Raw genomic sequence first — 13,305 nt, forward strand, 5'->3', positions numbered from 1 at the left:
CTCCAGATATGGGATGTATATTTTACTCTGTGGAATAAGACTGCAGAAGTGGGTATTTGATTCATTACCTCTCAGCAGCTTATCATTCCTGCCCTTTTGGCTAATCTTAAGGTTACCGTGTAGCTGTGAGTTACTCATTTGCCTCTGGCCTGGAGTAATAAAGTTGTTCCACAGATGAGCCAGTGTCGTGAGAACTAGGGAGCATATCTAGTTTTGTGAATGCTTTTGCCTTTTTTCCTACTGTACAGCCAGAAGGCTGTTGTTTCCTACATATAGACTAATGAAATTTCTGTTTATCTTCCAGAAGTGATAGACCTTACTCATGATAACAAAGATGACCTACAGGCTGCCATTGCTTTGAGTCTGTTGGAGTCCCCCAACATTCAAGCTGATGGAAGAGATCTGAACAGGTTATTTATGCAATTTATCATCTTTACTCCTCACAATAGTATGTAGGTCAGAGGCAGTAATAGCTGTGGATGCCACTGAGGGACAGTTCTGCCAAGCTCTTTTAATTTTTTTTTTAACGTTTTATTTATTTTTGAGACAGAGAGAGACAGAGCATGAACAGGAGAGGGTCAGCGAGAGGGAGACACAGAATCTGAAACAGGCTCCAGGCTCTGAGCTGTCAGCACAGAGCCCGATGCGGGGCTCGAACTCACGGACCGCGAGATCATGACCTGAGCCGAATTCGGCTGCTTAACCAACTGAGCCACCCAGGCGCCCCTGCCAAGCTCTTTTAATTGTATCCAAATGAAATTTTTTTAGGAGAAAATTTAAATTCCCATTAGCTTACTTTTTGGTTTACTTTTTGACAAAGCCAAATATGGCAAAGAAAGGTCTTAGAGTAGATGTGGTCTTTGAGTAGAGGCCTGCAGGCCTTCGTAGTTTGCACTTGAGAGGGAGAGAAAACCCATCCTAGTACAAGCATCTGACAGTATGTATCCCCTTCATAAACTTGGAGGCTTCGTACACATTGAGGGTTATGTTGTTGGCTCTTTGAAAATGAGTTAATGCTCAACTACCCCGTCTCAGAAGTGACCACGCATATCTTTTTTGAATTAGTACTAATTTGATGATTGACTGGTATTGTTCATAAACATCTAGTTCCAGTGGAGGCCTGTCAGTTTCTGGACATGTTTATTCCCTCACACTGCTGAGTTGTTTCAGGAAAACATAGGGCCAGGTTTTGTGTGCTAGGCAATTTGAAGGCTCTTATCTCTAGCAGAGTGTCTCTCTTGCCTCTCAATGGCAAGGTCTGAGATAGGTCACTGTTGCTGAAATCTGAATCTTTTGATACGGCAGCCATAAATAGTCTTGAGTGTCAGCTCGGTTCCATCATGGACCTTGTTGGTAATAATCTCTGTTACGGAAGGATTAGCATCCATGTCTAAACCTTACTTTTCATTTAGATTACAATGTTATAGCTACTATATAGCCCAGTGATTACCCAGGAAATAGTATATCTGGCATTTCGAATTATCTATGAAAGATGACCATGATTCTCCATATAATACATTGTTCTTTAACTTTTTCCTTTTTTGTTGTGTGGTATGTTGGCACACTGTAGGATGCGCGAGGCAGCCTCTGCAGAAACTAAACGCTCAAAGAGAAAACGCTGTGAAGTCTGGGGAGAAAATCCCAATCCCAACGACTGGAGGAGAGTTGATGGTTGGCCAGTTGGACTGAAGAATGTTGGCAATACATGTTGGTTTAGTGCTGTTATTCAGGTATGATGTGTTTAAGAAACAACTGTGTCTTCTGGAAACAACTTTGTCATTTATCAAGTTGAAATGTGAGAAACCCAGCTTAGAGAAATGGAAGCAGAGGTATAAGACTGGTGTTTTCCCGCATGGCATTATTGTGTTTTGCTCTCCTGTGTTTGGGTCTAGATGCTCTGGTGTCTAAATTAGACAATGTTAAAAACAAAATATCCTGTGGTTGCAAATTCGTTTGTAAATATGTCGAATAGGTGGTTTGGATCAGCATTTTGACTGAAAAACGTATTACAGCAGAGTTAATAAGGAGACAGCAGTTGGGACACAGATACTCAGGCAGGAAAAGATGGCGGCCTGGAAAAAGGAAGCAGTATAAGCCGTGGAAGGAGAGAAAGGCTTTCTAGAGTTATGCAGGAGATCAGATCTACAGGTGCTGGGGGAGAGGTTGGATAGAGGGGATATGCAGGAGACCGCTAAGAAGACTCCAGGGTTTCTAGCTTGAGAAACTAGGTGGATGATAGGATGGTTAGATGCCGGAAGAGGAATATTCGGGTGTGTGTGAAGAGGGGGATCTCAGTTCGGTTCTACACATGCCGAGTTTAAGGTGCGACACGGAGATGCATATAAACCGGTACTGACTTGAATCTGCTGTTCAGGAAAAAGATGTGGGCTACACATGCCACTGTAGGAGTCAGTGGCTTATACACACGGTGATAGAGCCCACGGAGTTGATGAATTCTCCCCTCGAGAGTGTTGCCTCTCTGGAAGTACCTCCCAGGCATCTTAATAGGGCCACAGTGTGGCACCTGATCCTGCCCCTCCAGTCTTCCCCTTTGTGATACTTGACCTCTCCCCAGCGGCTCAGCCAAATACGGAGGCCTCTCTTTCCACACGTAGGATCCAGATTCTTGCAGCTTACTCTGTGCCTGGCCCTGTGTTAGCACTGGGGAAACAGCAGTGAATAAAGGAAAGTCGTTAACAGAGAGTTTACTTTGAAAAAAGCAGGATGGGCAGTAAATTATACATATCAAGTGGTGAGAAGTGCCATAAAGATGAGTGAGGGTAAGAGGAGCTGGGCAGGGAAGGAGGCCTCTCTGGAAAGGAGGGCATTTGAGCAGAGACCTGAAGGAGGTGAGGGGATGCTCCCTATACTTACATAAAGGGCACGGTAGGCAGAGGGAACAGCAAGTGAAAAGACCCAGGTTTAGGAGTTTGTTTAATGTGTTGAGAAATAGAAAGAAGGCAGAACTGAGTGCTCATGGGCAGGGAACAGGCAGTGATGATATCAGAAGGGTAGTGGAGGTGAGGCGGGGGGTGCTCAGCATCACGATGAGGACTTAGGAAAGTGCAAAAGTATTGGAAGGTTTAGAGCAGTGAAGTGAGCTGATCTGCTTCCATTTCACGAAGATGGCAGGCATCTGTGTTGAGGGTAGCATGTAGGAAGGAATGTGGACTTCGGGACCTCAGTCAGTCCTTTCAGAGAGGAGGGGGGAGAGGCTGAGGACCCTGCCTGCCCTCCCACCCTCCTCAGCCTTCTCGCCTGTGGGCATATTGAAAGGCGTAGAGGGGGCTCTCCACTGTCAGCACGGAGCCCACTCTGGATCCTCCCTCTCTCCCTCCCTCTCCCGCTCCCCTGCCCACGCTGTCCCTTTCTCTCTCAGAAAATGAATAAACATTAAAAAAAAAAAAAAAAATTAAAAAAAAAAAAAGGCACAGAGAGGATCACAAAGTAAGGTTTCTGAGAAAGCCCGAGAAGACAGGATCTAGAGCCTGGAGGGAGGGATCAGCCCTGAGTAGGAAAAGGGCAGGGGAGTAATAAGGGAGAGGAGAAGGAAGAAAGGCACATTGCAGATTACAGCTGAAGTGGCTTCAGATCATCGTCTCTGTGAGGTAAGCAGCCCTCTTCTGAGTCCCTGGAGAAGGGATGGCGGCGGGTTAAAGGGGCGGTTGCCGTGGACAGTGGAGGCCAGTCGGCATCAGAACATAGTAGTAGGATTTCTGCGAATGTGAAGGTCTGCTTGAGCGGGTTAAAGGGGCGGTTGCCGTGGACAGTGGAGGCCAGTCGGCATCAGAACATAGTAGTAGGATTTCTGCGAATGTGAAGGTCTGCTTGAGGGTGTTGACCTTACATGCGTACTGACGTCAGGATGGCCTGTTTTATCGGGACTTTCTCTTAGCAGCGCTCTGAGACTCTTGGGTGGAAACTGAACATTATTTAGGTTGGGGGCTTTGCTGGGTTTGATGCCAAGGGCAGTTTGGGGATTTAATGCGGGATGGTTAAAGACCATGGAATCAGAGCTGGAGACAGGAAGGGACAGAAGTGGTCAGGTGGTCAGGCAGAACAGAAGGGAGTCCGTTGGCTTGGGTCTTTGACAAAGTCAAAGAACAGATGTCCTCTGGGTAATTGGATCAGTAACGCTGGAAGACAGGTTGCGGTTCAAGAGCGGGTTTTTCCGAATTTGTGATCTGAGAATTGGCCGCTTCTCCGGAATTGATACATCCTGCGTGTGACCTCAGACGTGGTCGTAGAGATGGAATGGAGGAATGTGTCCCTAGACATAAGATGCTCACAAAGCCAAGGGGTCCCGGGCTGAATGGGTGTGCTTGTGTTCCCTCAGCAGATGTTAGTTGAACACCCACTGTATATGTAGCCCTCTTCTAGGCCCTTGAGGTAAAAGAATGAGTAAAACCGAGAAGTCCCTGGACTGCCTGGTCCGTAAACAATGTGCCATATTGTCTTATATATATTTAACCTTATTATCAACCATTTCATACTCTGTTTTCCTGGAACTTCGACCTCCACAGAACATAGCTCTGAGATTTCTCCGTGTTAATCTTGTAGCTCTTAGGCATTCAGAGACACTGCCGTGTCTTAGTCCACGTTCCAGAAACATTTTCTCTACAATATTAATGACTACATAATAGCGTATTGTGCACATGTGCTATAGCTTATTTAATCTATCTCTGTCGTTAGCCATCATGTTGTTTCTGGTTTTCCCCTAAAAGGATTCATTTGGTCAGCTAGATTTTTACACGGAGCCATCATCATTTCCTCAAGCATAGAAGTAGAAATAGCAGGTGACAGTCATACGCGCTTCTGAGGTAAAAGAAGTATCTTTTTGCTGCAGTTATTTTGAAAGAAAGGCTAGGAGTCTCTTTCTTTATTTCAGTCTCTCTTCCAACTGCCTGAATTTCGAAGACTCGTTCTCAGCTATAGCCTGCCACAGAATGTACTTGAAAACTGTCCAAGTCACACGGTGAGTTGGTGTGGAGAAATCCTCACCCTTGCTTGGTCCCTTGCGTCCCAAAGGCCTTTGAAATTTTGGCTAAAGCTGACAGCTGTGATGTTTTTCGGCTTGTGCTAGTATTTGTTTTCATTTCCAAATGGCCTTTTGCCTTCCTTGTGACACGAAACAAGGGTCTGCAAAAACGTAAAGTTAAGCAAAAATAAAATTAGAAAAGCGGATCCAAGAAAGCGGTCGGTCATCCCGGTAGCCTTGACTTTTCTGCTTCTGAGCGGAAGGTTCAGAAACACTCGTTCTGTGTGAGCGGTCCCTCACTGCTCATTGGCAGCTGGGGCCGAGTGATGCAGAATGGGTGACCTGGTGCCAGAGGCCTGGATCCTTCTAGAAGAGCCTGTGGTGGGTTCTCGCCAAACGACGTGGCCTTCTGCCGGTGATCTAACCCTTCCCAGGGTTTCACCTCGGGGATGCATTTTCCTAACAGGAGGGAGGGCAGCAGCTTAGGAAAGTAAACATTTTTGCCTTTCTGACAGTATTCCCTTTCAGGCTTCCACATAGATAGTCTTCAGTGTAAGGCAATCCCCACACGGACCTTATAGAGTATGGGTCACATAGTTTGAGTCCCCACTGCTCTAGATCTAGGTAAATATGAATTAGGGAGGGATCAGTGACAACGCTTCTCTTTCATATGTCATAATTTTCCAAGTGAAGGGTTGTAAGAGCACACGTTGCTGTCTCCTCTACAGGAAAAGAGAAATATCGTGTTTATGCAAGAGCTTCAGTACTTGTTTGCTCTGATGATGGGATCAAATCGCAAATTTGTAGACCCTTCCGCAGCCCTGGATCTCTTAAAGGGAGCATTCCGATCACCTGAGGAACAGCAGGTGCGAGAAGCCTGTGATTCTCGTGTTTTCCCTCAAACCCTGTGATGTTTGAAGTCCTGCCTTGTGGATACTACTCTGATGTTGCCCCAGTTCAGCCATGTAGTCAGCCCTGAACATGACTAAGGACCAGAAGTGCCCCGGGTCCAAGTACACAGGGGCTGTTGGAGGAGAGAGGAGGAGATTGGAAAATATCTCAGCGAATCATAGCAAAGGGTCACTGACAAAAGTAAAGCCCTTTGTCTGCACATTTGCCTTGGGATGGCCCCGATAGAAATCCTGTTTTTCATATCATCTAAACCTAAGTTCAGCAGCTTTTCTGAGCCATCTTTCTCTTCGAGACATTAGGACTTCCCTTTCCCTGCCTTGTGTTAAAAAACAGAGCTGTCACTATTAGAGCAGCGCCTTCTGTATAAAATTGATTTTTCCCTCTGTTTATCTAAAGGTCTTACAGTCCTACAAAATTCTCAAAACATTTCATAAAACTTTCCTTTCTCCGTTCAGATCTCATATTATTCTAGAGCATTGTAGTCCGTTCTGTGGACTTTTTTTTTTTTTTTTTTTTTTAAGGCCTACCTGGAAGAATTTGTTTGCTGGTTGGTTACAAATAGATGTGGCCAGAAGTGGTGAACTTCCAGTTTCCTCTCTGGCCATAAGTTAGTCAGAAGCTGCCTTCTGTCTGTCTGCAGGAGCTGCCTTCCAGTGCTCCTAGCTTCATGATATCTGTCCTTGCTTGGTAAAGAAGTCCTTTCACAGCGGTGGTGTCTTACTCGTTGGTGGGATAAGGGCAGATTTTCATTTCCTGTAGTGTTGGGTCTAACTCTTCTGCAATTTGTGCCTCTCTTATAGCAAGATGTGAGTGAATTCACACACAAGCTCCTGGATTGGCTGGAGGACGCATTCCAGCTAGCTGTTAACGTTAAGTGAGTGTTGAGGATTCGTTTGTACGGCCTTCCTACTCACAGTGGTCCAGGGAGAACTGCAATATGGGGAAGCGGGGAATGGACAGGGTTTTGCTTCTCGAGTGGAAATTACTGGGCTTTGCCAAACTTCACAGGGTCACCATTCAGATACTTGTCATTTTGTATCCTCCTTGCCTTTGGTTTTCGTCTCTGAGGATGTAGATCAGCATCTTGACCCGCAGCTTTTTACCGAAGGGCCAGAACTCTTCACTTTGTTGAAGTCACAGCCCATGTTACAAAATGTATTTAAAAGTCAGATCAATCCTACATGTGAGCGTGGTGGTAGCACATGGATACATTGAATTTAATCATTTCAGTCACTGAAACGAATTTCAGAAGTGAAATTCCGGGCAAAGACTACAAGGATCCCTTTTCGAATACAGATGCTGAGACATTTTCTAAACTGTTTTAATGCTGAGTAAAAGACCTGTACATCCTAGGACAGCTTTGTACATGGAAGCTTACATAGTAACCATTTAAGATGGGCTTGTAGAAATAAACTGTTTTCCTTCATTTCTGTTGTGCCCCTGGGAAAACTTCGTGTTTATTTGCAAAACTGCTCAAGAGGGTTGATTCTTACTTCTGTCCTGTTCTGTAACTCGTATACATCTCTGTCACTTCTTATATATAATAACTGTATAAAGACACGTGTATTTTTCTGCATGTGGGACGCTCCTGTTAGACTTTCAGCTCCTCACAGCCAGGGATCAGGCCCATATATTTGTTCCATGACTGTTTAAACTGATTTAACCCGTTCCTTATTTTAGACCATATCTGGCTCTTTGGAGGTCGATGAAAATGTACTATTTTCGCTTTTGAATGATGATTAGGCTTAGTGCAGTGCTTATCTGATCCAAATGATAGAGAACTGTTTCCTTTTTTTAAAAGCAGCAATCCCAGGAACAAATCTGAAAACCCAATGGTGCAGCTATTCTACGGGACTTTCCTCACTGAAGGGGTTCGTGAAGGTAAATTCTTTCCTCTCAATGTTGATTCTAGACCTGTGACCGTATCTGTATTACTCGAAAAGGCTTTCGAGTCAGGCAGTCCCAGGTCTGAATATTGGTTCTACCTTCTTAGTGTGTGTGTAATCCTAGACAAACGGTGTGAGTGCCTGGACCCTCAGCCTCTTCATCTGTAAAATGGGCATACATAGTGTCTGTCTCAGAATTGTTAGATTAAATTGTATAATGTTTGCACAGCCTACGTCCAGTGTTAATGTCCGTCACAGTGATGCAACTCAATTTTCTCTGTGTTGTTTTTTTCAATGTAATGTTTAATCTCAAAAGGCTTTATTGAGTTAGACTGCCAAAAAATGTTTCTCTGCTATGGAGGCTTATCTAAGCTGCATGTTGGGTGTGTAATTTTAATTCTTTTTTAACTATGGAGAATTTTTAGCACACGCAGATAGAGCAGTCTAAAAACCCACATGAACTCGGCAACCATTAGCCCATGGCCAGACTTTCCCTAAGTCGTTTTTTTCTCTTACCCCTCTGATATTCTCTTCAAAACAATCCAAAACCACTATTCACTCCAAAAAAGTAGCATTTCTTAATATCAAATATTTAGTCAGTGTTGAGATTTCCAAGTTGTTTTATAATTCTATATATTTGGGGGGAGGGAATGAGTGTTTATTTTTACAGTTTGTTTTAATCAGGATCGAAATGTGGATCATTTATATTTGGTTGATACATCTTTTAAGTCTCGTCACAAAATCCGTACACTCTCCCCCCCGTCTTTTTTTTCTCCTTGAAATGTATATTTTAAGCAACCAGGTTGTTTTCGGGTACCTGGGTGGCACAGTCGGTTAAGCCTCTGACTCTTGATTTTGTCTCAGGTCATGATCTCACGGTTCGTGGGTTTGAGCCCCACATAGGGCTCTGCGCTGACATCGTGGAGCCTGCTTGAGAGTCTGTCTCTCCTTCTCTCTTCCCCTCCCCTCCTTGTGTGCCCTCTCGCTCGCTCTCAAGATAAATAAACTTAAAAAATTTAAGAAACCAGGTTGTTTTTGGGATTCCCCACAGTCTGAAATTTCTCCCCTTGCATACCCATGATACAGTTTAACACACTCCTCTCTACTCCTCTTTTTACAAATGGGTAGTTGGATCTAGAGTTTGACCAGATTCAGGTAAGGCTTTTTTTGGCAAGACGAATTCACAAGAGATGGGATAGTCCTTGATCAGGAGGCACGTAATGTCTGGTGGTCTTTCTTTTTGTGAAAGAAAGTTCCTGGCAGTCGTTTGTGGCCAGTACCGGGATCTGCTGGTCGTTGGCGGTGGCCGCACAGGCTTACGTGCACTTCTAACCGGTTCTCAGCAAGTTGCTGAAATAAGAAGATAACCTGTCTCTATGGTGCCAGAAAAACAGGCTTCAGATAATACCAGTGATGTCTTTAAAAGAGCAATCTGTTTCTTTGCCTAGGAAAGCCCTTTTGTAACAATGAGACCTTCGGCCAGTATCCCCTTCAGGTAAATGGTTATCGCAACTTAGACGAATGTTTGGAAGGGGCCATGGTGGAGGGGGACATTGACCTGCTTCCTTCCGATCATTCGGTGAAGTATGGACAAGAGGTAAGTTGGACATTTTTATTTGCTGTGCCAGTGACAGAGCCAGTTAAGTGGGACTGAGCTTTTTGGCAAACTGTCTTCCCATCAGATAGTAGCTAACTTTACATTTAACACATGGTGAACTAGTCTGAAGTTTCTTACGAGTTGCTATGCATTAGTGAGTCTTAGTGTTTGATAAATGAATTCTTTACCAAAAGTGTGAATTTGAGTTAATCATATAAAGGTTGTATGCTGCTTCTGATGTTTTAAGTATGATCAAGTTTCTCTTTTTCTGTTGAAGCCTACCTGTACCTGAGTAGGGAGAACCCACTGCCTCCATATTTTCGGAGGGTAAAAGTACAGTGATTAACTCCTATGGTATGCCATTTAGAATATTTTCCCTCTTATAATATTTACTGTTCTTCATAGTAAATTCTGCCTTTGCTTTTAACATTTTTCAAGTTTAATATTCGTTTATTTTTGTGGGTTGGAAAGAAGGGGGGGGAGTTAGAGGGAGAGCACTGGTAAGCAATACCTCAGGATTCCAGTTGGGTTAAGAATTAGTGAATTTGGAGCATCACTGTCAGTACCACACAGCTTGGATCATTCTCCTTTCATCACGTGTGTTGAAACAAAGCTGTGGGCTTATGTGAGTCCAACTCAGTTGCTGACTATTTTTGAATCCACATCGGGAGCCTGACATGAGCCTTGTCAAAGTGCGCTAGGCAGCCATAGGGCAGTGTGGGACCTAGGCCAGAGCTGCCGGCTCCCGGCTTTCCAAGGAAAGTCCTAACTCAGGGTCGGGAGGCACAGCATTTGTCCCACGCATGCTCGGCTGATGCGTGCTCTTACAGAAGGGAAGGGGTGTTTACCAGCTCCTTAGATCTCTGGAGACCTTTATTCCAGAATGGGAACTCGGTATAAAAGAAAATAGAAAACTCTTATCCTTACTTAGATTGACCCTGAGGTAGTCAGGCTGTCTGGATTCACCTCATGCCAACAAGGGTGCGTGGAGGGAGCTTAGCCATGTGCACCTTTGGTAAAGGGAGCATTGTAAAGCTGTTCTTGCAGACCTCTGGCAGACAGGTGAATTGAGCAGGAATGCCTTTCCTGGGTTAGTGTTTCCTCATCTGGGATCAGGAACAGTTGAGATCTTTTTTATAAGTCTGTGCTTTCTTTCCTTGAAACTCAAGGTAACATCTAGGTAGTTTGACCGGGTCCCTTATAAGACATCCGTGAATTCTTAGAATTCAGAGGTTTTTTCCAGAAACTTGAGCCCTCATAATCACGAGGCCATTTCAAGTTTCTTTTTTAGAAATAAAGGGGATTCAAATTATGTTGAATAGCTTGTAAACACTCATATTAGTGTTTTGAGCTGATTTCATGGAGATAATTGTCTCCTTAGTTTTATGTTGCTTAGGTCATAATTTCTAATTCTTTGGTTAGGCTAGCCATTTTCTTCAGGTTTTGATCCTCTTTTGAATACTGATGGAATCAGTTGTGTAGATTCTTGGTGCAGTTCATGCATTTAAGGGTGGTTATTTCTGAGGATGATAGTTGAGTAAAATGTTGACTGGCTGGCTTGTAAATATGGAAACTTGAGGAATGTTTAGCCATATTCTCTAAGAGGGCATGATTCTAAGTGGTCATTTTAGTATTGGGGATTAAAAAAAAAAACAAAACTCCAGGGTGAATTTGATTTGAATATAAATTCTATACCAGAAGAAGAAAGTTTAAATCTGGCTTTTGCTATTTCCTCAAATTAACTTCTTTATTTTTGCTTCTGACATAGCGTTGGTTTACAAAGCTGCCTCCAGTGTTGACCTTTGAGCTCTCAAGATTTGAGTTCAATCAGTCCCTCGGTCAGCCAGAGAAAATTCACAATAAGCTGGAATTTCCTCAGATCATTTATATGGACAGGTGAGTTCTGTGATGGGCTGTCTTCTTGATGTATTACAGAAGGAGAGGGGAGAGTTTACTAAGTGTATTGTGCATAGGAATCCCCTGGAGGTTTTGATAATATGAAAATATGGATTAATGGAATTCATTGGATCTAGGGTAGGGCCCAAGAGTTTGCATTTCTGAGAAGCTCTCGGGGTGATGCTAATGATGATTTTGATCTGGGGACCACAGTTTGAGTAGCTAGGCTTCAGGTGAAAGCCTGCTAATTCTCGGGTGAAGAACAGTGTGTGAAGTAGCCACAGTGTATTTCTTTCTAATCTGAATACCATTTGTATTCCTGGAAAAGAAAAATCCTAGACAGACTTACATTATAGGATTTTAATCTTTTTAAGGCCTGGTTTATCAGTGTATGGTTTACATGCAAAACAATCATACATTCTTAGATGTGCCAATGAGTTTTAGTAAAATAATATTGTCAAGTAACCACCAGCACAGTCTGTCATATTTCCATCCCCCAAAAGGTTTCCTCATGCCCCTTTGCAGTTAATCCGTTTTCCCCATCCCCAGGCCTTAGCAACCACTTAACTTGTTTTCTTGCCCTATAGCGTTGCCATTTCTAGAATGTCCCATTGTGACATCAGTATTCAGTATGTTCCCTGTTGTGGCTATCTTTTTACACTCAGGATTATGTTTTGGGGGCTCATCCATATTGAGTAGTACTCCACTGTAGCAGTAATCCAATATTTTTTCCATTTAACAGTTGACAGACGTTTCAGATATATCCAGTTTTAAGCCATTGTGAATAAAGCTACTATGAATATTTGCCTAAGAGTCTCGGTGTGGTTTTTAGTGCTTCTGGGTAAAACACCTAGGAGTGAGATTGCTGGGTTGTATGAAAAGTATATGTTGAAATATGTAAGAAATGCCCAAACTGTTTGCTCAAGTGTCTGTATAATTTTGCATTCCTACCAGCAGTATATGAGAGTTCCATTTGCTCCAAATCCTCACCCATAATTAGAATTGTCCATCTTTTAAATATTAGCTATTCTAGTGGGTTTGTAGGAATATCTTATTTTTCTTTTGATATATGTTTCCCTGATAGCTCACCATGTTGAATTTCTTTTCATGTGCTTAATTAATGGTCACTTGTATATTTTCTTTGGTGAAGTGTCTTTTCAAATCTTTTGTTCACTTTTGAAGTATCTTCGTTGTGTTCATACTGAGTGGTAGGAGTGAGTTCTTTATATATTCTGGATACAGATCCACATATTTCTTGTCTGTGCCGTCTCTTTCATTTTCTTACCAATGTATTTAGAAGACCAGGAGTTTTTAGTTTTGATGAAGTCTAATATATCAGTTTCTCTTTTACAGTTTGTGTTTTTGTGTTTTAACTGAAAGATCTTTGCTAACCCAAGATCACAAAGATTTTCTTCCATTTTTTTCCTAGAAATTGTATAATTTTAGCTCTTATGTTCATCCATGTCTATTACCCATTTAGAGTTTATTTTTATATATAGTATGAGATAAGGGTTCTTTTGTTGTTGTTTTGTGTGGGGGTTTTTGTTTTGTTTTTTGCAGGAGAGGGAAAGGAGGCATGTGGATGTCCAGTTATTCCAGCATCATTTGTTGAAAAGACTCTCCTTTCCCCCATTGAATTACCTTGGTACTTTTGTCAAAAATTAATTAAGCATATATTTGTGGGTCTATTTCTGGAGTCTCTATTTTGTCTATTGTCTAATCTTAAGCTAGTGCCACATTGTCTTGATTACTGTGGCTTTTTGTAAATTTGTCATCAGATAATGTAAATCTCCCAACTTTTTTTTTTTTTTTTTTTTTTTTTCCCAAAATTGTTTTGACTATTTTGGTCTTATTTTGGTTGGTTTTACCTATTTCTAGATAAATATTAGAACGAGCCTGTCAGTTATTACCAATAACTATTGGGATTTTGATTGGCATTATGGTGAATCTGTAGATCAATTTGGGGAAATTGACATCTTAACTATTTTGAATCCTTCAGTCCATGAACATGGTATAGCTCCTTTTATTTGAATCAT

At 42.5% G+C, this 13,305-nt stretch overlaps 1 protein-coding gene across 9 annotated transcripts in view; it reads left to right on the forward strand.

Moving 5' to 3' along the window:
* Nucleotides 1-13,305, forward strand: part of USP28 (ubiquitin specific peptidase 28) — a 64,924-nt gene that overhangs the window by 29,067 nt on the left and 22,552 nt on the right. For 4 of the 9 annotated variants that reach the window (XM_053900483.1, XM_053900478.1, XM_053900480.1 and 1 more), the window contains exons 4-11: nt 305-410; nt 1,571-1,730; nt 4,889-4,975; nt 5,707-5,844; nt 6,691-6,764; nt 7,695-7,771; nt 9,225-9,373; nt 11,142-11,269. In XM_053900483.1, the coding sequence (XP_053756458.1) occupies nt 305-410; nt 1,571-1,730; nt 4,889-4,975; nt 5,707-5,844; nt 6,691-6,764; nt 7,695-7,771; nt 9,225-9,373; nt 11,142-11,269 (919 nt within the window). Of the gene's footprint in view, nt 1-304; nt 411-1,570; nt 1,731-4,888; nt 4,976-5,706; nt 5,845-6,690; nt 6,765-7,691; nt 7,772-9,224; nt 9,374-9,429; nt 9,728-11,141; nt 11,270-13,305 lie in introns of those variants that run through there. The other 5 variants (XM_053900475.1, XM_053900477.1, XM_053900479.1 and 2 more) reach the window with 3 other exon arrangements.

This window comes from Panthera pardus, unplaced genomic scaffold (assembly GCF_024362965.1).
Source record: "Panthera pardus isolate Hobbes unplaced genomic scaffold, ASM2436296v1 HiC_scaffold_12, whole genome shotgun sequence".
Classification (NCBI taxonomy): Eukaryota; Metazoa; Chordata; class Mammalia; order Carnivora; family Felidae; genus Panthera; species Panthera pardus.